General features: G+C 40.1%; 2 protein-coding genes across 2 annotated transcripts in view; both read left to right on the top strand.

The window, feature by feature from the left end:
- The window catches only part of LOC132255533 (adenylate cyclase type 2), a 30,909-nt gene that overhangs the window by 3,199 nt on the left and 2,463 nt on the right, over positions 1–25,247 (top strand). The window contains exons 2-13 of the mRNA XM_059751611.1: positions 749–1,302; positions 13,342–13,475; positions 14,588–14,785; positions 15,622–15,750; positions 19,431–19,625; positions 22,083–22,432; positions 23,119–23,277; positions 23,366–23,498; positions 23,757–24,174; positions 24,564–24,694; positions 24,751–24,977; positions 25,038–25,239. Of these exons, the coding sequence (XP_059607594.1) occupies positions 1,251–1,302; positions 13,342–13,475; positions 14,588–14,785; positions 15,622–15,750; positions 19,431–19,625; positions 22,083–22,432; positions 23,119–23,277; positions 23,366–23,498; positions 23,757–24,174; positions 24,564–24,694; positions 24,751–24,977; positions 25,038–25,239 (2,328 nt within the window). The 5' untranslated portion in view covers positions 749–1,250. The remainder of the gene's footprint in view (positions 1–748; positions 1,303–13,341; positions 13,476–14,587; positions 14,786–15,621; positions 15,751–19,430; positions 19,626–22,082; positions 22,433–23,118; positions 23,278–23,365; positions 23,499–23,756; positions 24,175–24,563; positions 24,695–24,750; positions 24,978–25,037; positions 25,240–25,247) is intronic.
- Positions 16,826–19,058, top strand: LOC132255534 (vascular endothelial growth factor receptor 2-like). The gene is made up of 3 exons (XM_059751613.1): positions 16,826–17,984; positions 18,046–18,199; positions 18,254–19,058. Exons 1-3 carry the CDS (start codon positions 17,288–17,290, stop codon positions 18,849–18,851), a joined length of 1,449 nt encoding a protein of 482 aa, XP_059607596.1. The 5' UTR covers positions 16,826–17,287; the 3' UTR covers positions 18,852–19,058.

The raw sequence follows: 25,247 nt of genomic DNA, 5'->3' as shown, positions 1-25,247 counted from the left end.
TGATTTTCAGTCCTTTTTTCCGAACTCGTGTATGATTGATCTTGTTTGACGCTTTGAATGCAATCGTTTGGCAATTTCAAAGGATGCCTAGATTGTGTTCGTCAGGCTTCATTTGACAATAAAAAATAGAGGCCATTCAAATATTCTGACATACAATGTGCGATTCTATGATATTCTATAAACCTGAAAAAATACGTCTTCTTTATCCACAATAATTGTATTTATTTTTGGCTGAAGTATTTTCATTCTCTGTCACTCTATTTGCGTCGGTGTGAATTTTTTCGCCGCAGCTTTATAATGTCAATATCATTAGGTTAACATTGCAAGAAAATATTCCACATTCCGCGACATTTGTAGATTCCATAAGATTAATGAAATTCTCTACATTTATGAGTGTTTGTAAGTGAGGTGGAGGTGAAACACATCCAGAAATTCAGCAGAAAACAATTATGAAATAGCAGAATGGACGCTTTATGCTAAATATGCAATTTCTTATCAAATCCTCTTTGAGCTGCAGCGAGGAATAAATCCTTTTGCAAGATATTTCGCAAATTTTCGTCATGCTGAAGGAATCCTTTTCATCTCATCTCCAATATTTCCTCATCATGAACATAATAGCTCAAAATATGAACGAAATGTGCAAAATCACTCCGAGAGCAAAAACTCTCTTATTCTCTGACAGAGAATCGCGATAGAGTTTTATTAATAAATTTTAATAACGCCGCCTTTACAATTCATATCATTTTAGTGACTTTTACACTAATAACGATGGCAGCGTCAACGCAATAAATAATTCTATTTTCGCCACAAACCCAACATTTTTTTTCCGCCTCTCATGCCAGAGAGAGTTAATCTCTGATGGGATTTCATGACTCTTCAGCGTGTTAAATATTGAACTTTTGCCACGACGAATGAAATAAAAATGCCGCAGCATCCAATCGATAGATTTGCAATTTATGAAAAACACCATCGCGAGATGTATGAAGCAGCTGAAGTGTGAAGGTGTTAAATAATCTGGAGTGATTGTCAGTAGAATATATAGTGGGCTAAAATGCGCGCCAAACAATCTCAGCGAGTGTCATCGATGTAAAAAAGGACATTTTGATTGCAAACAAAGAATCACCTGCACTGTGTTGAGATTGGAGTGTTGATAGATATTCCTCGAGTGGGCGGATCTGCGGCCAACAGCGGTGGGAATACGGCGGAGTGTTAATTAAAATTGCAGGAATAGAAGCGCCAATTCAGCGAAAATGTCCGACAGTTACAGGGAGGAGTATGATGACAATTCAGACGTTGTTTCTGGTAAGTATCGCCCCCGAGCGATAACACCCCTTTCTTCCCCATCCCGTCCGCCACCCTCTAGATGATGATTAGAGTCTCGCCCCCCTTTGGAAACGCCTGATTGAAAAGCACTCTCAGCGGAAAACACATCGACTGGAATATTAAATAAGTCTATGGATGCGCAGGGAATTTAATTGAAAGCTCTGGGATTGAGAACAGGAGGGAAACACGTGGGAAAAAACTAAATAGCCTCAAGGGGTTGAAGAATCGTCACAGACAAGGGGAAAGTCACTAGTGAAATCAGACCATTAGCATTGCTAATGTACAATCAGTTTTTGAATATTGCATATCGAATTCCCATTTTTACATATCCAAATGAAATATTTGAATATTGTATGAATATTTTCTGAATATGCAATCAGAATTAAAATATATTGATTATTTTTGCCACATATTGCCGCCAGAGGGAAGTAGTGTATGATAATACATAATTTTTACATATAATTAAATATGTATATACAATTAAAATTCCTCAAAAATCGGCAAGTGATTCTCCCCTTGGTCACAAGTCCGTTCAAACCAGTCCAAAGGAGTATTCCTTGCCTGACGCAATTTGCATTGAGTATTGTACTGACAGTCAATCCATTTCGAAGGCGTATTTATTAACGTATACAATGATAAAAAAAATGACCAGAATATTATCTGATAAGGATCATCATTGGCTCAATTCTGATCGATGTGATTCTAATAAAGCAAATTGATTGCTTAAATACTTAACGGAAAAAGAACAAACTCACTCGCCAAGGGAAGGAAGAAGCTAAAAGAGATCTTTGTCAGATGTTCCCTGATGATCAAAATGTACTTAAGTGAAACGCAACATCGAAGTAATTGTACAGAAATAGAATCAAATATTTGGGGGCACAATATGAGGATGTTTGGCTTGAATAGCACACACATGGTGTACTTTCTGTCGAGACCTCCATTCACCTCATTGCCAGACGACAGAAGGTAAAAATTGATCCAGAAAGATGTAACAAATTGAAGTGGAGAAAAGAGAGCGCGCCTCTGCGCGCAATTGAATAATTTGGTAAATTGCACGATTGCCAGCAACCTGAGTCATCGTAAAAATTTATTAAATTGGAATTTCCTTTCAATTTCTCGCTCCCATTTTTCCTCCTCGATTGGGCAAACAATGCAAATGATGAATGTTCTTCTGTTCAGCATCACCGTCAGATAAACTCGATCAGAAATAATTTTGCTGAAAATGTTTGACGTGATCAATTATCTCACTCATCGCGTGTATTTATTCAATCTTTCTGCAAGAGTAACATCTGAGAGACATCGTGTCGACACGCGGCGAAGGGAGGGCCCAACATGTGGAGGATTTTCCAAGTGACTGTTGTCACGATGACAGAGATTTGCTTCTTTTTTTTTGGGGAGTCATGCGAAGACAGAGAGAAAGAGAGAAAAAAAGGCCAGAAATTTGGCATTTTCCTCCAACTACACACGCTGTGAATTTTTCCGCCTTCGACTGTCTCTTGAGCCGCGCTTCTGCCGAATAAAATCCCCCCACAGATACACACAATTCAGTGTTAGTTTGTTTAATTTATATCTACCAAATAAATATTTACACAAGAGTCCAACACTCACAATTCAAACTCGGGAGAGAAGTTTCATCAATCCACTTGCTGTGTGAATTTGCTGACAATCCACTTGTGTAAAATGTATTGTGTTTGAGGTGTTTGGCACTCAAAGAACGCCACAACATTCCTTCGCCATCGCTTTTCCTCCACATCGCACTTTCCCCGGGAAAAGTCCAACACGCGCCACTCACTCGTGCTGGACAAGATATTAAAAGTTGTCACAATCACTCATCATGCCCAGATGGCCGAGGGCGTGCGTGGCGGAAGGTTTCAATTGCGGGGTGGAAATTAGTGACTAAAGGTTCATTCCGCCCCCCCAGAATGACATAATCAAATAATGGGCCACCGGAAGAGGACTCTTTCACCTCAGGAGGAAAACTGTATTTGTGGTCTCATTAGAAGTGTGTGCCAAGGAAAGAGAGAGAGAGAGAGAGAAAGAGCAAACATGCGTGGGGAAACCCTTTCTGGCATTCCTTACAAACCACAGAAAAACTCATCCCTTTTCGGCGTTGTTAGTCATTAGAACGGATGGGAAAACTTTGTAGCTTTTAGTTTTTCACTCCCATTCACTTTCATTACTCACCCCCTTTGCCGGGGTGGTTCTGAAAGTATTCACGATGGTGCAGAGATTCGCCAATATAGCTCTTCATTGAGAAAACATCGACACAGGACAAAAGCGCTGACAAGTCACCTGTTGAAGAGGGATGGATATAAATAATCCCGCGCGTGAAGTGTTTATATTCTCAATGAAAATGACAATTTTCCGGCCTGATTGCCATCAGCATTTTCACCCTGGACGCAGGCTATCCATAAATCGATTGAGATGTGGAGGGTTGGTTAATTATATGGTGAGTCATATGCCATTTCAGCCCGTCCGATCTTGTGGCTTCAATTTGTGGCCAAATTTGCCTTTTAACCACCCCTTTTCGCCACTCGCATCTCCTTTTATCACCATATCGCCATCAATTTCCACCGGATGGATTTCCTGGCACAGGAATTTCCTCTGCAGAGCAGGAAACGGAGCAAAACCACACATGAACCGAGGGGAATGTAACTCAAAGGCAAGTCCTCAAATAGTATACTCAAATAGTTATATGTGAAGTAATGTGTAAACCGTGCATATCGAAAGTTCACTTAGCATTTCCTCAAGGCATGCATAGAAATTCGTAGTTTGCATTCCCCGCAGACTCTCGACAATGCTCTGTATTTAATTGGGCAGAACAAACCTAATTATTCTGATCGGATAATTCAATAAAACAGTGCAACGCAAATCTCTCTCGTATTGAAACTATTTCATATGGAGTGTTGTTCTTCAATTCGCGCATATAGTTTGAGTCTCGTTAGCAGATTCTGTACTTCAACTCTCGCAAAGACTAACTAGACTCTCAATACGAGTGGGAAATATTAAATTCCGCACTCAATTCGTGGCTCATTGACTCGTCTATGAGTTTTATACGTTTTAATTAGTGGGAGCTAATGAAGTTTCCTAATAAAACTCCTCCCAATTTCTGTGACTCTCGGTGAAATTATACTTGTGAAGTAACTGAAAGTTTAGCAACATAAAACATGATTTTTGACTTTCGCACGGTTTTCGCCTTCACCATCAGAAGTGCGCGTGTTTTCTCAGTCTTGTCCATTTGCTGGAGAAGTGCATGGACCCTCTTGGGTGAGAGTGGGCGGGAGCGACTCTTGGGAAAACACCCTGCTGTCATAATAAAATCCACAACAGGGATGAATTATTTATGATTACGTCTGGATCGAAGGTGGGGCGATATTAGGGATATTTACCCTCGTGGGTGTTATTTTCACAACTTCTCATCCCGCAAGGGTCCTCAGCAGAGCATCGTTTTAATTTTCAACTGACTGTTGACACGTTGAAATTGAATAAACCCATGCCTGGGGCGCTTTTCTGTGCGGTTAGAGGAAAAGCGCCTGAAAATTCTTCCACTTTTAATCACTGCATGGAAACCAAACTACAAGACACGCAACTCCATGCAAATCGTCCAATCTTCTTTGGCTTGTGCACTGGAGTGGTAATTAGTGAAGCTATGCACAAAAAATGCACTGTGTATTTTTCATCTCCCAACAAAAGCGGCGGAAGCATGTTGACTTAAGCTTTAATTGAGAAGGACGGTTGGAAAAGCGAGAAATAACACATAAAAAGAACATACAGTCTCTCATTTGCTCTTTTCAAACAGCAGAACCGCACAGAAGGTTTCTTATTTCCGCCATACATTTTCCAGATGCGCGTGGGGCGTTTCGGGAAAATGTTAAGGTTTCCCGTTGTGTTGTTTGAAGGTGTCTGTGGATGATGATTTGATGATGGAAATATGAGTGATTCCTGAGCCTAGCTTGCCATCTCGCCCACAGCGGAAGTCCTCACGCTCTTCGCCTCCTTGTCACAGAGCCAAACGTGATGAGAAAGATGAGATCGAGAGGCATCCCATCTCGACCCCCTTCATGAATTATTTAACATAATGAAAAACTTGTTGAACTTTGGCTACATCTCTTTCATCCTGGTACACCTTCTGAGATCTCGTGCAGAAATTCTGCCAGACGAGACGATGTTTTTGGGTCGAAAGTCCATGCTTTGAGGGACTTTTGGCATAAGTTTATTGAATACACGATGAATACACTTGGGAAAGAGTGAGCATCGCGTTGACTTGATGAATTCACCCATACTTTACCTCAACGGTCTCTCTAAATATACCCAAGAAAATCTTTAAACATTGGCACGAAGATGCTGAATCAGCAGGAATGATTGATAGAAGACATTCTCATCATTAAATATTTCATTGATTGACTAAATGGTGTAAACAAGGATATGAAGCGCTGTTTTGACTTTCATTTTGAAATTAATTGCATCATTTATAGTTCAAGATCATGACAAACTTCGCCACTGCCTGAGCAAGTCATAAAGTCAGATTTATGGGACATTTTTGAGTCGATGTCAGATTGTGTATATATTAAAGTTGGTGGATGATTTTGGGTCAAATTTATTACTGGCTGAATTATGAACTCAACGACTTTGCGAAGCATTTCATTATGATTTTGAATATTGATCGCCTGACCCGGAAAAAGGGCTGTAAAAACACCCTTTTCTGATGCAATAATAAATAGCATATTTTTGTTTACACTCAAATTACAGTCAACAAATCGAAATTGCGGCATTTCCTATGCATAGTTTTGCAATTCAAAATGCTTCAGTCATTGTTTGTGGCATTACAAGTTCTGTGAAATGTAATTTTCCAACCATATTTTGCATCTCCCGCAAAACTTCCATCATAATTTCTCTCTTGTCTGAGGGAAATGTAAGTGAAACTCATCACAGGTGAAAGATAAATGCAAATAGCCACAAGTTTCCAGAGAGTTACAATGTTTTGGACATGTGTGGAACTGCAAACGTGGTTTGAGAGCAAAATGCACGTCAACACATCTTGCATTGGAAGCAACAGTAATTCCCATGCTCCTTAGCAAATGTCCTTCTGCAGTTGATGATTGAAACCGACACTGGTTGTAGATAAAGGACATCATGTAATGGAGAAACTTTATCGTCTTGCGGCGATTCTGGGGTGAATTTCAAACTTGATTAGAAAACAAACACGAGAAGTCAGAAAATGGAGATGATTCACTTCAATGAATCTTCTCAGACAGTGAAATGTGCAATGAAATGTTGCAGTGTCAAAAATCTTGCATGATTTCATTACCTTCAAAAGTGTGTCAATTACCAGAAAATCCAAATTAAATTCCAACTTCAATCAGTCTCCTTTTTTCGCAACATAATGAAGAGCGACGAGGAGGAATTAAAACAGGAGGAAAAGAAATCAAGAGGAAAAGCGGAATTACAATATAATTAAATTGGCACATTTTTCGTCTAATTGTTCTAATTAATGATCATTTCCTTTCTAGTTCTCTTCCACAAAGTGCAAAATCTAAGGGAGATTTTTATGTGAATTCTCACTTCAGTGAAAAAATACTTTAAGACGGCAATTTGAGTGAAAGACTGTGAGAAAAATCTCACAAATTCCCAAACTTTTTCATTCACCCCAATACAATTAGCGCATTAAAATTAACACGGTCGCCCACGAAAGCTCAATAAAAGCTCGAAGTTGATTTTTCAGAATGATTGAGCGCTTTTCGCGGAAATCACTTTCTTGTGCCGTGAAAAGTTGCGTCTGTAATTTTTTCTCCGTATTGCGACAAGTCAAAAGACACACTCTTCAAACTTGGTTATTTACATTCACAAAAAGGCCAATGCATATAAACAGAGAATCAACTATATCTCCTCTCGTTTTCATTCATTTTCCATGTATTGCTCTTTTTCTTCCACTCATAATCCATTGAATACTGCATGAGCTCCTGAACAAACACTCACATTTGCCTCTTCGTCTGCCTTTTGCCATGCTGAGTTTAACAGGAAGGGCAGAGAAAGTGTTGGAAAACCGACGGGAGATGATTTTCTGTTGTGGAGATATGAAGTAAAAAAAAAATCAAAATTCACATGGGAAAACTTCCTCATCATATATAAAACTCATACTCATTCTTTTGGTTCCTTCTCTCACTTCTCATTGACTGTGTTATGCTGAAATGAACATTCATGAAAGCGAGAGTTAAAGTACATGCTTAAATATTCATTCGCAATGTCGTTTTTCACCACTTTTTATCCCTTCCCAGAGCTTCACTTGGTGTAAAAAGCACCCCATCGACACTTGAAGTGCTCGAAAAAAGTAATGAGAGAAGTTTGGGAACTCAAATACATTGCTTTTTTACATGGTCGGCGTGAGGAGACTCATTGAGAGCTTTCAGGTTCCATTTTGGCTAAATGCCAAACACCTGTTACACTTTCAGTACAATTCTCAAGTGGGAATTTGACGCCACTTGTCACTCATAAATTGTATTCTATAGTTTGCTGTCAAGAGTAGATCGAGATTATACTTAGTTTAGTGAAGGAATACAGCTAATTATCCCATGCTTATGAATTAATGAACAGCGTTTAGCTTGAAAACTCTTGCACTTATCATAAGTTTTGAAGGCATATTATTATATTTACCATGCAACAAAAGCTTTATAGTGCTTTTCATAGGAAAATTAATGCAATACGTTTTGAAAAATTAATTAAAAATTCTTCCATCCAAATCAATATTGAATTTCATGTCATTTACATGCACAAAGTGAACATTTTATTGGACGTGATTTATAGAATACACACGTGGAATAATTCTATGTCAATGTATAAAGAATGGCACAGTAAGAAAAGCACAGCTTGATGACCTGAACGAATAGCATCAAGTTGATATTGTACATTCCACCTGCTCTCAGATTAAAAGCCTTCTGAGACATTCGCATAATCATCACGATGGCCCGTTGATGTTCTAAGCTCAATTCATACCACTGAGTCATGTACAAATCGACAAAAATATCCTTTGATTTGATGTCAAAGAACTCCCCGAACACGCACAATGCGCCGAGTTGGCAAATGATTGCCAGTAAAATTGGATACAAAACCAGAAGCTTCATTTTTCCCACCAGAAAGAAGAGGAACAATATAAGTAGACAGTTTGACACTAATTGGTCAATTAAAACATAATAGAATATGTCAATTAGAGTCTGAAAATTCTCTGCCAATTCACAGTGAAATTTATATATAGTCTTTATAAAATTTCCCTCCTGCTCAATAAAATTAGCATTATCCAAACATTTTATCATGTCACGCAAGATATTCAGCGCCGCAACAAAGTATAGAGGAATTGATATTACAAGGCAATCTGTGACGCATATTTGTGCTACGCCGAAGGAGTTAACGAGGATTTGGTGGATTTTAAAGAGGAGCAAATAATCCTCTTTCCTGTGCGCAAATCCAGGAATCGTACAGTATATTATATCTGTGCTGGTAAAATATATCAAATACATGGCCGTTGATGTGATGTACATCAGAATTATTACTCTAAAAGGCAAAAAGAGACACTATAGATCAGTTTGTTAGGCAACTACAGCACATTACTTACTTAATTATCATCCGTATGTTTTCAATTGTGTTTCTTAGATGAAATTCTGAGCTGATTTGAACATTTTTCACTTCATGATTGCGGTGAATGCGTCGAATCCAGAGCAAAATGTTGTCAAATCGTCTGTCAAAATTAACAATGCACATAATTTTTGCAAACAATTGTATTATTCCTATCCCCAGCATAATAGCCATAATCAATTGCGCCAGATTGTTATCAGGGGAAAGGAGCACGCAAATAGTTGTTATGAACATATATACACAAATTGCGGGCATTAAAATCTTGCCACTGTTGTTCAGAACATAATCTTCAGCGAAAGACAATGCAAACACTTTTCTTACAAACTTAACCACCCTTTCAAAGGTCAAGTAATCTGAGTAACTCTCGACGTATCTCTCCATGGTTTGGCTTCACCTCTGACGGGAAGCAAATGAGGTGTTTTCCCTTAAATACCTTCACACAAGCCTTCATAAAGAATGCGTCAACACGCCACAGATATTAAGTCATTATAGAGAAGTCATTATAAAGGGAAGAGGCGAAGGACAATAGAAAGAGTGTTTAGTCACGAAAATTGTTGTTCAGACATTAATAGTGTATTTTTAAAGACCATCTTCATAGGATATTCATTGAGAAAACACTTAGTTTAATGATTGTTTTAGAAGAATCATTATATCTTGCCCTCAAGTTAGGCTTTTGTAAATAATATAGCAGTCAAAACATGAATTTCGCCGACAAAATATTTACCTTGAATTTTCTAACGCGATGAATCGTTTAATAAGCATGGATTCTCGAAATTTAGTGATATTTTCCCACATGAAAAAAGGATTTTCTTTCACTCTGCTGCACGTGAATAACATTTAATTCAGCAATCTATTCCACCATATGCAAATTCCCACCTCAAACCTCACGCCGCACGCTGTTTGGGTGTGAAAATTAATTTTCCAAAAGAATAACTCAACATAATGATGGTTTTAAAATTCAATCTTTGGCAAATACGCAGCCTTTTTTTGCTGTTGATGCTCGTGAGAAAAATCCCGGGAAAATGCCTTCAATTTTCCAAATAGCTTTTATTGCCATCGTTGGGGCGGCTTTTTGCCAAGTTAATTTGAACTTTTGTGTAAGGAGTACAATAGCATGCGCGCATGCAAGAGGGGAGTGAGAATGAATGGGGGATGAATGAAATTTTTGGGCAATTTCCATCGCACGGCGCCTTCTTGCTTAACTAATATTGAGATTAATTTGAGGTGTTTTTCCGCAACTTTTCGCGTGACCATGCATCGTAAGAGAATTATGGACTCACGATGACCATTTCTCCACCCGAGCTTCCACCGTTCAGACAATCTCTCTCTTGCCTTCTCTCCATAGTGCAATGTTTGCCGTAATCAATGAATTTATTGGCAAAAGTTTTCCCATTCGGGGAAAATGCCGGTAAATACGCACCAGAATCGATTTAAGTCGTATTTCACTCCATTTGGCATCGCAGCAAATACAAACCCAGGAAGAAGAAAACCGAACAGCCTTCATTAGGAGAATGTCTACAATGCCAAATCCTTGGCGGGATGAAGAAAAATATTTACTTTGTCAAGTTAAGATGGCTGAAGGTATAAAAAAGGATAACTACTTTATCTTTTCCCCCTTTTTTCCCCCTATATTCTCAAATACCAGTCGAATACTCCAGGTATTAAGTCGAAGAGAAAATCCCTCGGAAAGCTTGGCTTTTTGGGGTGGATAAGTCAAGGTATGACTATGCTTTCATATCTCATAAACGGAAATCAATGTCAGCACCACTAAAAATGCCAAAACTTCATTTTTATGCCATCATTTTACGGTTGACCTAATCATATTACATCGAGAAGTCTATTGAGAATATCTTATCACTCCGTTTAATGTATGATTTGATGATGATTCCAAAATTTTTCTTTCCCCCTCATATCAAAATGATATTCCAAATTGTTTCTACCCATAGTAAAAACAAAGGAAAACATTGTAAGACAAATGACATGGAAAAAAAAATTAGGGAAGGGATAAGAATTGCTTAATGTATAACCAAGTGTATAACTTTAAATTTAATTTAACCTCTCCGGGCAGAAAGACGGATGAAAAAGTCACGAAGGACGAGAAAATGTAATAAAAAGTGAAAGCAGGTAACAGGTGTGTCCCTCAACTTTCATGTCCATCTGAAATTTTCACCCTCCTCCGCAGTTTTTCCTCACGAGTTCTCAAGTGAAAGTCATCAGAAGACAACTCCTGGCCATGTAGCACTTTTTTTTCTCTCTCTCTCTCACTTTTCTCTGTCTGGAGCCAGAAAAGCACCAGAAAGCTCACGACTAGAGAATACAAATAGGCACATTTTACACTCAGTGAACTGACAATAATCCCCTAATTGTTCTTGGTGCGGTGTGTATCTTTTTCCCGTCCACTAAGGACAAAAATCCACCACTCAATTCATCATCCACATGGCGTATATTAGGCATGAATTTGCCGTCTAGTCACGTTCTGCTGATTTTTATTTAAGACACCATTTCCAAAGTCGATGGCTCGTGCAGAGCAGAATGTGAAAGATGTGTGGCAGAAAAAATCTCTCTCGCACTTCCTTACGGTGGATGCTTGAGCACTAAATGCGAAAGTTTTCCACCCATCGCAACTTTCTCATCACGCGCCCTCGAGTGGGGAAAGTTAATAAGGGCATTTGTTCCATGGTGACACCATCCTCTCTGTGGCTTGGCACTGTAGCGCCATGCGATGGTGAAAAGTGTCAAGAATTGTGGCATCTCTCATCGAGGATTGATGTCACAGTTGGAGAGTTGTTCCAGCAACTTCACATGCAGAGTGTGTAACTTGTAAATTTCCTCCGCATGACAAGGTAATTTCATGGGAAAAGTTTATGCATGGCGAGAAAAGAGGCGAATAAATCAGACATTAGGAGGCAATGAAGCTCCTTCTAATCAGATTTTCCCACTCTCTGCATTACATACCTATTTTTTTCATTACACCCACTGTTAATATTCCCTTAATATCCCTTTGCCTTACTTTGCTTAAGGCTCTATCACGTACGGATAACATAATAATGAATCCGATTGTGCTAAACTTTCAATTGAATTTCCCCAGAGTGAGCATTCTCTAAAAACTTTATCCTCTCTGCAGTGAAACTTGATGTAAAACACTTTCCATTTTGAAGTATATATTCGCTCACCCATGGGCAAAGTTTCCCATTCAATTGCGGGGAGAGTGAGTGATGTTTGGAGTTCAGTGCAACAGTTCGCAATAAAGGCTTCTCCATATCACTTTTCACTCTTCAGGCAGACAATTTAATTTCCCCCCACAGAAGCCAAATGGACGTTTCGAAGCTTGAAAATGTATTTGCTTCAGGATATAAATTCTTAACGACTCAAAGTAGTGAAAACACCCTTCATCTTCGCTTGATTGCGGGTGTGTTTGAAAGGGGAGAAATTCCGGGAAAAAAGGTGTGCGTGTGTGATTTTTCTCACGGATGTATTTTGATGTCAGGCGAAATTGATTGGAAATTTGTCAAAAATGTAAAGGAATTTTCTACCACGCAGAGCTTCTGAAGACAGAAAGCTTACATTTTCCCGTGTCAATTTATTGAATGCTATGTGTGAAAATTATGGTATTCACGGAATTTCCACTCATAACGTAATCGCATTTGAACCTTTCATGGCAATAAATCATCAAAACACTTTCATGATAAATGGAGACGCAACAAATCATATTATGTGTGAATCTCAAATTATTTACAAAATGGAAAAACGACTGAGTTTGTTGATCAACCCCATCAGAATCTATTCTGCAAACATTGTGACCAAAATGGAAGGTAAATCGATACTCGGTCAAGTGATAAATCTCATATCAAATTGAAAACGACACCGCAATCCTCAGCATTTTGGCCATGCGGAGTAATAATATTGTCACGTTCAGATGAGTTATTTACTTAGGTATTCATCTCAACCGACTTGAGCAGACGGAACATACATACAATGCAGTTTTCTGGGGGTTGTGCGATGCTAAGAAAAGACCTCCGCATACCGACAATTTCCTCATCTACCTCTCGATTGGCCACAAGATGAACACAACCGCACAGATTGATTCCGATGTGGTTTCCATCGACAGTCTTGCCATTTCGATTTTGTGTGTGAAAATCGATATGCGGTGTCACATGTGGGGCGGTGAAAATTCAATTTAATCCCAAACCATCCCCTCTTTCCCATTACACTAATCCACACACGCAGTGTCACCGATGAAAAATTTAGATTATCCTAAATGCCTCTAATAATGGCGACAATGAGGATATCGAGCAGAAAATCACACTTCCTTTGATCCTTCCCATCGCTCAGAATGACCTCCGCTCGATTTACATTACATCGATGAGTAATTAATGAATCTCTGTCGCACAGGTGAAAATTCCCAGCTCGATGATCTCTACACCAGATACAGGCAGAGACTCCGGAAAAGCCTCTTCACGTCCGGCCTGGCCATCGCACTCATCACATGCGTGGTCTCAATCATCTTCTGCGGCCTCGGAGTTCAGGTAACACTCAATTAATCTTAACACTCAATTATTGAAAGAGAAACTTTGGGAAAAAGTTGTACGAGAAATGAAGGAGTTGATAAAACTATGCGAAAGCTATGAATATTGCAATGATAAAATAAAATTTCTCTCGTTCTGAAGTTAAATAAATTCCGGACGAGAAGGGAAAATCATATTCAGTTGTTCACACATTTTCCAAAACTCTGTGATGTTAATTAGAATTTGTTGCCATAGAAATGCAATATAGACAAAATGGTTTTAACCCAATTTAAATAGCCAAAACATTTCTGCGCAATACCAATTGTATAATCATAAAATGATTTCATTTTCGACAAAGCTTATTGCAATATTGCCTCAAGAAGCAGGAATATTGCGCCAAATTGAGATTGACTACTTCCAAGGAGAAGAAAATATGATTAAAATCTGTACAAAATTTGCTTGATACTTCCCAAGACTTCAAACTTCATGGATTGTTTATAACAAGACTGAAATCAAGTATAATATTCTGATATTTAACAGTTTTATAACTCTTATTTTTAGACTGTTCGAATCATTTTTCTAATCATACAAATTAGTATTTGGGTAAAAAATAATTTTTGAGAGTAAAATAATAACCAGAAAAACACAGCTCTGAATAAAATATTGCAAAAATCGAAACATCTGTACACCTCTTCTGACCATATTATCTCCGTCTTGAATATTTCATCAACTCAGGGAAACTTTTAAGTTTTGTCCGCTGAAAACATTTTCTTAAGCAAGCAAAAAACTTTGTTGAACTGTGTTCTCTATTAAAACAATTAGCGTTTCATTGAAAAGTTATAATTTTCTTTCATAAAACTATATAATCTTGTGCCAACAATCATTAGAAATATTCCTTAAACTCACCATAGTTGGCTGGGGTGGATCGTATTGAAGTATTGCAATTACTAACAAGAGTCTCAATCTGCATCACTTGAGAAATAAGCGGAACTCTGCAAAGAGTTCTGAACAACTTCTCTTTATTCCGCGTGTTCAGCATGGAAACGAGGAAGATTTTGAAATTCACTGTAGAGAGTCCTTGAGCGTATTTCCATATGCATTTCGTGAATAAGCGCCTTTTATTCACTCCGCAGCGCCTGTTGGATCTGGTCCTGCTGCCAATAGTCAGCGTCGTCCTGCTCACGGTGCTCGTGGCTCTGCAGTTTCCCGCCGTTCTCAACTCGCCGCTGGCCGCTCTCGGCTTCGCCATCCTCGCCACCGTTTGCTTGGGCGCCGCGGCCACAGTTGTCGGCGGTCATGTGGCCCCCCTGCCGCTGTACGCTCTCATCCTGGTAAGATACTTTGCACAATACTGAGTTTGGCAGCAGTGCAAAGTCGACCCCGTCAAAGGGAAAACAATGCCATTTTCCGTTTGTTTAGTCACAGAGCCACTGCACAACAGTGTGTTTGAAAGGGATTAAAATACACCCTTTCGTATTTCAAATCAGCACACAGCCACTCATCGGCTTTTCACATTTCCAGTATGAGGGAAAATTTTGCAATTCTGCCCTACAATGCATCGACCATAATAATGAGTGGAATGCCTTTGCATTCAAAATGAATGGAAATATGTGGGAATTGTTTTGAATATTGACACTGCCAGTGTTGGATTGTATTTCAAAGTGAAAAGTTCACTGAACCAAAATCAGAGTTGGTGTGAAAGATGATATTTCTGTTGAAAGTTGTTATATATTTTACAAGGAAAAAAAAGGGAAAACATAGTCAAGTGAGCGTTTACAGTCTAACTAAACGCTCGAAATAAAATACATTCAGTACAATATTGCGAATGAAAGAGAAAGAAAATGTGAATCTCATAAAGGAAGTCTATAAAATGCAATTTATACTTCTCTTCCATGCCAAATCTAATTTGCGCAGTGTGTGTAAGGATTTTCAATTGATAGTTTCTACGCAATAAATTGATGTGGACAATTGAAGGGAAAATGCCAGAAGCAGAAACTTGATTTCCCACTCTAAATCGCCAATAAAAACCTCCTTTTATTGGCGACTTATGGGAAATCAATATGATTATTTAGGCACAACAAATTTTCGCCAACAGCTTTGCGCATTCTCTGGTGATTTTCAGCACAAATAACCCAATTAATTAATTGTGAATTGGACGCTATTTCAGGGTGTTCACACGATGTTGCCAGTGTCTTGGCCTTGCTCAGTGGTTCTGGCTGTCATTCTCTCGCTCGTGCACTTGGCCTACAGGATTGGGACGAATTTTCAAGAATTTCCACCGCTTTTCCTGCAGCAGGTAAGAAACCCAACATCAAACACTCTCTTGGGCTTCACTTTAGATGGGACTTTAATTCCATCACCAACTTTTCCATCATGCAAAACTCGCCACAAGGGGAAAATAAGAGAGACGAGCTGGGAAAACTTTTGCTTGCTTGTTCGATGAAAGAACTGATGGAGAAATCTTCCTAATTTCGCTTAACTATTTCTTATGTCAAAAACAAATTGCTCAGTAAATTGGGCGACTTTTATTGTTCTTCGAAAGAAAAACACAGTTTTTCACAATTTGACTATGCGTGAAGTTTCAGTGGAATATTAAACAAACACAGAATTGATGGTAAGTACAATAAAATCCATTGAGATATCTTAATCATATTTTATCACATGAAATTTTAAGAATTATGATTCAAAATTACAAGAAATTCTATTGCTTTATGCATTGCATGACGACTTCGATTTATCAATTTTTCGCATTGTGTACAAAGCAAGGGAGATAAAAAGAACACTGATAAGAATAGTTGCTTGTATATTCAGCATGTACAACATTCTTATCAATATCTTTTGGCCTTCCCTTCATTCCAATTCGTCAGATTAAGCTGTGAAGTCGCGTTTTGACAAACGTCCTAAAATGTTTCTGAGAAGTCGCGTGAAAAGTCTCATCATTGCCTTCGGTTTTATTGCATTACTGTGTATTTTTCCCTCTGTGTCATTAACAAAGATTATTGGTAGGTAAACCTCAGTTTATTCTATGCGGAAATTCCCAATCTTGGTGCTTCAGAATAAATTTTGTGACATCGGCTTTAATTGTAGATCGCGAAAAACGCAAAGCAAGGACTTCGAGTGATGTCTTAAAGTCACAAATAGTAAATATTGATGATCAAGCGATCGTGAGCATGCAAGTGAACAAACACGTGTTCAGGGAAGGAAAAGGCGAAGAAGGCATCGTGATTTGCAGATGCGAAAGATGTCCTGAATGGCAATTTGAGTGGAAATACATGACGAGCAAGGGTGAATTTAAGAAAGATCTTCTTGTTGTCGACGAAAATGTGTCGAGATCGAAGAATTACACTGAATCGAAAGCCCGATTGAAGCCTGACGACAATGTCACAATATACTGTCGTGCGTACAATTCGACAAACTCTGTAGAGAGCTTTATTAGCATCTTCATGACAGACTTAGACAATTCTGTGGCGTGGATTAATTATCAAACGGACATTGTGGAAAATGAACCTTTCGAAATCACTTGCGCTGCCGATTCTTTCAACTTCACCAAAGTGCAAATCTTCAAAGACAATCAATTAGTGAAAAATAATGAGAGGCAGAAACTGTATACTGCGAAAACCAATTTCTCAAGAAGGGAAACACTGCAAATAGACAAAGCCGATAAGGCAGACGCGGGTGTTTATGAATGCAAAGCATTTGAACCTGTGAATGTTTTCACCGGGAAATCCAGGGAAGTTCAGCCAGAAATTGGACCTCTTCGAATTGCAGTTCATAAAGTTGTGAAGCATGGTAAATTTTACAACTAAATAATGCATTCAACAATTTAATAACTGATGAAAAGGTTCTTTTTAGATGCTTATCAGCTTGTGATCGTGTTTGTTGCAATATTTTGCATAACAGTTTTAGTAATAATATCTCTAAGCAGTATTTGTATTTGGCTTAGAAAAATAAAAAATAAGAAGAAAATTATTTTACGAAATTCAATTCAATTAAAATCACTTGAGCAAAACCAAGATCAAAACGTTATAGATGATATGCAAGAAAGTTTAATTTTACCAACTGATAAAGACCGAATTTCACTATCATCTGATGAAAATTCACATCGAGAAATTGGGCAAGAAAACGACGAACTCTCAATAATTCTGCATGATTACGGGGAAGAAGTTCAAGATATAGCACCACAGAACGTTAATTTGCCTCCACAATCCTCATACACGACATTACAGGCAATAAACCAATGTTTGATGACTAATAACGCCCAGTCAATCTGCAGCGATTACGAATTTCCTCGGAAGAATTTGGAGTTCATTGGAAATCTTGGAATGGGAGAATTCGGATTAGTTCGACACGCATTCGCCCAAGACATCGTTCCTGGCGAAAGCGAGACTCAAGTTGCCGTGAAGAGCATAATAGGAAATATACAATATGCGAAAGACGCTCTTCTGTACGAAATGAAAGTCATGCTTCACATCGGAAAGCATCAGAATATTGTTAACTTGCTGGGAATCGTCACACTGAATTACTCTGCAGGTGATTATGAAAAGCCCTTATTTGGATCTTTGGTCCACTTATTAGATTGTGTATTTTCTAGGAGACTTTATGATAGTCACTGAATATTGCTCTCTCGGAAATGTCAGAGACTTCTTGAGGAAAAATAAGGAGAATTTCGTCAATGAAATCAATGCAGAAACAGACTTGATCAATTCTTCGCTGAACTTCACAACAATATTTTCTCAATCCGAAATGTAAGACAGAAATCAAGCTCTCGAAGCGCCTTAAGACTCTTCTCTATCTTGCAGAATATTAACAACGTCTCATCTCCTCATTTGGGCTTTTCAAGTGGCGAAAGCCATGGACTTCCTAGCGTCCAAGAAAGTCATTCACGGTGATCTCGCGGCCAGGAATATTCTGCTCTGCGACGCAGTTTTCGTGAAGATTTGCGACTTTGGTCTCTCGAGGATCAAGCAAGAGAGCAACTACTACAGAAAGCGCGACGACAGCCGATTCCCAGTGAAATGGGTCGCCGTGGAGACGATCCACGACAACATCTTCAGCACCTACTCAGACATTTGGTCCTTCGGCGTCGTCCTCTGGGAATTCTTCTCGCTCGGCGCCGAGCCTTACGCAGAAATGAAGATGCAGGAGTTGTGCCAGAAGATTGTGAAAGGATACAGAATGCCGCAGCCCGAATTTTCCACCAATTTTCTCTACAGCGAAATGCTTCGATGTTGGCACGAAGAAAAAAAGGCGAGACCGACATTTTCGGAACTGGAAAACATTTTTGGACATTCCATAAATGCCAGCATAAGAAATTATCTGGACTCTTCGGAAAAGCCGAGAGAAATTGTAGATCGAAACATTCAAAGTCGAGGAACAGATTATATATCTCGCTGCTGAATTTATGAATATCAATTAAATTTATATGTTTTGTGGTCTATCGCGGTATTTTGGATTTAATGCAACGTGTCATGTTACATATGCTCATGGTATTTGCATATCCAAAGGATCTTTTGAACATAAAATGTTCCAATTAGTGTAAAACAAAAAAAAATATTGTGTAAATTCTGTGAATATCGATATTGTTATCGATATTATTCATTTCCACTGTGATATGATTTGGCAATTTTTAATGAATTCCGTCGTTTTCTCTGTGTATCTTGCGGTATTGTATGTCAAAGAATAAATTTCATTGGTAAACGAATAAACGTTAAATTATAGTGTACAATTCAAGTGAAGCGAAAAGTTATTTAATTGGCTTCTCCAATGCTGGATGCCTAAAGAATTCTCATATGTGCCAATTTACCGCAGTCTCTTCGCATTTTTCCTTTAATTAAAATTATCCAGTGAAATGCTTCACTTGCAAGGAAAACACACAACAAAGGAAAAAGCGAACGATTGTTCTCTCCAAATGCACACATGAAAGGATTCGGATGTGGGAAAAGGTGTCTCACTGGTGCTTTTTCTTTCCCTCCAAAGCTCAGCGGCGAGGCCATCCTCTTGGCGACGGCGAGCGTCTCCGGCCTGTACTACCGCATCATGTCGGATGCAGCACACAATCGCACCGTTGACGGCACGAGGACGGGAATTGAGCAGCGCGTGAAATTAGAGTGCGAGCGTGAGCAACAGGAGCAGCTGCTGCTCAGCGTCATTCCGGCGTACATTGCGGCAGAGGTGAGTGCCTGACACCCTCGCCAAACCCCCCTGGGAAAGTGTCCTCATTAAATTAAGAATGTGCCACGCAGCATCAGTCGCCGATCTTGCACAAGTGATTTACTTTTATCACACGGCAAAGCCATCAAAACGGCAATTTAAGCGTGTCGGTTGCCAACATTAAAAGGAGAATTTCATTAGCAAAAACTTAACTATATAGCTGCTGTTACGATCCGAAAGAACAATTTATCAGATGGTGGAAAAGTTCCTGCGGAAAAGTCTCTCCGTGTGTGGGCGAACCATATAAACTGTGAATTTTTCATTCGCCTCCGCCGCACGTTAATTGGCAATCGCCGTGTGGGGACAAATTCCCGCCACAGCGCCTTGCCGTGTTCCCGAGAAAAGCCACACATTCACCATGTGAGGATGGTAAATAATGAAAATATGGTATGGGATAAATGCAAATTTCCCACGTACAGCGGCAAAAACTCCATCCATTTCTCGCCCGTATCTCTTTCAAACATTGATGAAAACAGCAATTTGGGGATGTCTATAATTAGGGTGGTGCACGTTTATGAATTGGGTGGAATTTATCAAGTTGTCGGGGAATTATTCTCCATGATATTTTCACGCCATACCACAAATATTTTAACTTTCCGCCTCTGCCATAGCACATTATGCGTTGCCATAGCTAAAAGAGGGGTGAAAGTGTTGGGAAGGTGATGATCAGAGTTGAATCTAGCACAACTCGTGTGAAATTTCAAGATTCTTCCCATCAAATTTAACCCTTTAGGGCTGATATTCTTCTCTTCGAATGTCCTCTGAACTAAAGTGAATCTCGACAGTTTTATTCACACATTTAATCTTTCCTGCATTTGGAATAAGTCTTATTTTGTTGGGGAAATTCATCTGATTATTGGGGTTTTCTCAGTTTTCCTACTTCAAAAATCTACTTAAAAGATGCGATTTTTTACATCATCATTAAAAAGTGTCCTTTTCATGAGAACACTCTAATCCTTCTCGTGCACAATAGCTTAAACTGGTGGAAATCTTTACCTAGATTTTACATTTGATAACTCAGGGGGATTTATAAGCGAAATGTAGGACTAAAAAGTTAAGCCGATCTCTTGTACATCCTCTCCCCCTGCCCATAAACATATAAATTTTATGAGGGATCACTGACAATGATTTTCCTTGACTTCACACGTGGAAGGGCATGCAAGAGAATGGAAAAGGTCTCCAAGTGAGGCTTTGCCAGATAAAATTCCCTTTCGCACTCCCACACGAGAGGGTGGAGCAGTGGCAGAAACAGAGGGTGGGCGCGTATGGGAACTTAATCGTACCATTGTTCTCTCCTCCCTCTTTTTTCCCCGACAAATGAGAACCTCTCCTCTGTGAATCCTCCGCTCGGATGATTTCCTCCGTCAGAAGATTTGAGGAAAAAAGCTGAGGTAAAAGTTGGTAACAACTTCAGGATTACTCTCTCTCTCTCTCTTCCATATCTCTCCCGCACCTATTATGCTTATGATACACACATTTCAAATATGAAATTCCCCCCACACCCCGTGTGCAATCATTTGAATTTCTCCACTCTACATTACACACTGTAATAATCTTACCTGCCGTCTATCGCCTTGTCGACTCCCCGTCGCTCCTTCGCACAATGCTTCGCCGTTTCCGCGCACCAGAAGGAGTCTCAACATCATGCAAAGCATTATGCATATGAGACAAGTGCCGGGGTGCGCGTGGAAAGGGGCGACAGACGCCTGCAAGTGTGTTAAGGGGGTTGCGCTGAGTGGAATAAATTACGGCACGCTGTGGCGGGATTTACGGAAGTGCGAGGATGCATTAACTAACTTTTCAGTCCGAAAAAAACTGCGACAAGCTTCCCCTGCGTGCTCGTCCGCACTGTTGCAGGATATGCCGTGAGTTTCATCATACAATGTTAATTAATACAACATTTACTACGTATGTTTCGCCCTTCGGCATTTCCCGCTGGCAATATAGGCAATTTTCCGCATTATCCCCACAGATAGTGTCTCAGCACGTCACAGTGCTTGGCAGTGGATCGGGTTTGGTAATGAAGATGTGAATTGAATCTGCCACCTGTTAAAACTTGGAGATTTAAGGGGTGTTTTCCAATATTCCGCAATTGCTCTGCAAAATCTGTGTTCTTGCAAGCAAAGCTGAACACACCCTTAATGCATATTCGCTGTGTTCGTCCTTAATATTGTCTCCTGAGGATTTTCCAGCAAATATTCTCCACCCTCGCACGCCCTCAAGGCGGGAGCACTAAAATGCCAATTTGGAGAAGGTTAGATGGAGAATATTACGGACGCATGAGCTCTTAGCATATTGAGTGCTTGGCTGCCTTTACACAGCAACAATGCTATTTCCTCATCAGACCCACTTCCTCATTCAAATACCAAATCACACATCCTGCATTCACTGTTCCTCACGTTGCCGTCTTCGATGCAGGTGAAGCGCAGCATAATGCTGAAGATGGCCGATGCTTGTAATCATCAAGCGGGTGGCGGACAAACCACGCGCTTTCACGAGCTGTACGTGCAGCGACACAACAACGTGTCCATCCTCTATGCGGACATCGTGAACTTCACGCCGCTCAGCGAGCAACTCACGGCCAGCGACCTCGTGAAGACACTCAACGAGCTCTTCGGTCGCTTTGACCAGATCGCCCAGGAAAATCAGTGCTTGAGAATCAAGATCCTGGGCGATTGCTACTACTGCGTCTCCGGATTGCCCGTGTCACGTCCACAACACGCGGCCAATTGTGTGAACATGGGACTGGCCATGATTGATGCTATCAGGTGAGAAGAGTCAAAACTTCAATTATGATTTAGAATTACACGAAAATCCACTCCATTACACAAATTGCATTTCATTCGCATCAATCGGATTATACTGAAAGTTTCTGTGAAAGCAGAAACGTAAGCTGCAAAATGACTCTTTGAAATTATTGCTTTCAAATAGCGCAACCATAGCATTAATATATAATAATATTCTGCAAAGTCTAAGAGTGAAGATGAAAAGGAAAATGCACTTTCTGAATATTCAATTTAGTTGAATAGAGGTTGTGCTCTTCCAATCTAATCTTCTAATTTTCCATTACTTAGTTACAAAAGAGCAAAATAAATTACTTTATTAACACATATATTATGAAGGCGTCAAGCACAAACGTTAAATTCATTGCTCAAACCTATGCTTAATCTATAAATTGGTCGAATAATCAGTAACATTTAGAACAGCACAATATTTCTGTTCAAACTAAAATCAACAGCAACAATATTAGATGAATCAATGGAAAATTATTTATCTCATTAAGAGAGTAATTTGAAATTCCTATTTGTAATATATTAGAATCCATGAGTGCTGAAAGCGTCACTATATACACTCGATAATGTGTGATTGAAAAGGGGAGCGAAAGCTCTGCTGTCGGTCGTAGCTGTGCATACAATGAGAGTGAATTATAATGGTATAAACTGCAATTATGCAGATTCGTGCGGGAGGCCACCGGCTTCAATGTGGATATGAGAATAGGAGTTCACACTGGCAATGTCCTGTGCGGTGTCCTGGGTCTGCGTAAGTGGCAATTCGACGTGTGGAGCGACGATGTGACGCTGGCGAATCACATGGAGAGCGGTGGAGTGGCCGGGTAAATATTTGCAAGTCCTTTTTGTCGTGCTGTTGACAAGCATTTGCACCAATTTGCACCTGCCGAGCTGACTCATGGTTTCTTTCAGGCGTGTGCACATCACAAAGGCGACACTCGACCATCTGGACGATAAGTTTGAGGTTGAGCCTGGCAATGGAGCTTCGCGCGAGGCTTACTTGGCTGATCACAAAGTGGAGACTTATCTCATTGTCCCGCCAAAGGTGAGAGATTATTGCAATGCAATTTCCGGGAAAAAAGGCTTTTGTAGCCTGTACATTAAACACAGATTTTCACAAAATCATTTGAAATCTTTCAACACTTTGTCAATAAACATTTTCCAATCGAATGCGCATTTAGAATACCTTTTCTGTGCACGGGAATAATGATACAAATGCTCTTGACGCATTTCAATGCGACATGAGAATCGCAAGCGATATTTCCTTGTGATAGCGGCACAATTGTCTGCTTCCTCGTTGCAGAAGTCAACGACGGATTTGTCAAAGATGACGCCGAACAGCTCTCCGAAGCCACCGGACTCCTTGCCAATAAGCAAGGTGTCAATTATGGAGCCCGAGGAGGAGTCGTCTGACACTAAGACGCCCTCGACCACTGACTGTGACTCGCGCGATGAGCTCAAGATTGCACCAGTGACGCTGCAGATAACGCCGACGATCACAGAGGAGGACGACAGCGTGGCGGACGACAAGGACATGAATAAGAAGTCGTGCTTGTCGTTGCCAGTGGAGCCAATGAACGGTATAACCCCACCGGCGGTTCACGATCGCCGGAAACTTTCCGTTCAGGGCTTAATGGGCTTTGGGGAGAGAAGACGATCCTCCGGAGCTTTTCTCACAGATCTCACACGCAAAATGTCCATATCAAATGGTGATGGATTTGGTGAGAAACTTGTATCATACCCGCTAACAACGCCTTTCTTAGCCGATGGTTAGATCATGGCTTTTGTTTCTCCTCTGTTATTGTGAGTGTCTTTCTTCCCTTCCTCGTTCTGGCTGCTTTATGAGCTTCAACTTCCAGATCATGAGAAAATTCAAGGGGGAGATATTGTGGTGAACAGCAGAAATAGTAGGAAAAGTGTATAAAAATTATGAGAAATTTTCAACTTCTTCTGGAAACCTGTATATTCAGTGTACAGATTTCAGCCATATTATCTCCCCTTTGCAGAAAACCTCGACTCCTTAATCAGTTTCACGCTTTCTCTCCATTAATTCTGTCTCAAAGTGCAGTCTCCACTGCAAAGTCAAACTCTTATCGTGTGTCCTTCACAGCTACACCAGGCGGACCGCCGTTGCGAACCCGGCCGTCGTCCAAGATGACCAAGTATGTCGAGTGCTGGGGCGCAGACAAGCCCTTCGCCAACATCACTGACTCGACAATGGCGAAAAACATCGGCCTAGCAGTACGTGTATATAGCGCCGAATCATAAATCACTCAATTGATTCCGATTCCTTGCAGAGCATCGCTATGATCGAATCGAATTTACTCCCACCGGAAAACGCGTGCAGCGACTGTGGATGCTTCGGGCCACCGAAGGAGTTGAAGCCCATCACAATGTGGTACAGAAACGGGCCGCGCGAGGAAATGTATCGCATGCTGCCTGACCCACATTTCCGATATGACTTGATATGTGCATTTATTATGTTCCTCTCAATTGCCGTTATCCAGCTTATAATTGTTAGAAGGTGAGCAAATTGGGGGCGAGAAGTGGGCGGAAATCAACTGATAATGGCTTTGTCTTTCAGTAATGTAGCGCTTTTAGGATCAATGGGTGCTTGCGCAATTTCCCTGGGCATTTTCTTGTATCTGAGCCACTCGCAATTGGGCGAGAGCTCAGCGCCAGGATCTCACGGCCCTGGCCAAGTGATAGCAAACAGTCGTCCTCTGAGGATGGCCATATTCTTCATAACCATCGCTTTAATAGCCGCTTTTGCTGTTTTCAGTGTGGTAAGTGC

Source organism: Phlebotomus argentipes, unplaced genomic scaffold (genome assembly GCF_947086385.1).
Source record: "Phlebotomus argentipes unplaced genomic scaffold, Phlebotomus argentipes genome assembly contig_5, whole genome shotgun sequence".
Taxonomy (NCBI): Eukaryota; Metazoa; Arthropoda; class Insecta; order Diptera; family Psychodidae; genus Phlebotomus; species Phlebotomus argentipes.
Note: the sequence above shows the minus strand (reverse complement) of the source record. Positions and strands in the feature narration are given on the sequence as shown.

Coding starts and splice junctions, on each gene's coding strand:
- LOC132255534 (XM_059751613.1), top strand. CDS start 17,288: ATGAAAAGGTTCTTTTTAGATGCTTATCAGCTTGTGATCGTGTTTGTT. Junction 17,985..18,045: donor CACACTGAATTACTCTGCAG/GTGATTATGAAA, acceptor TGTATTTTCTAG/GAGACTTTATGATAGTCACT. Junction 18,200..18,253: donor ATATTTTCTCAATCCGAAAT/GTAAGACAGAAA, acceptor TCTATCTTGCAG/AATATTAACAACGTCTCATC.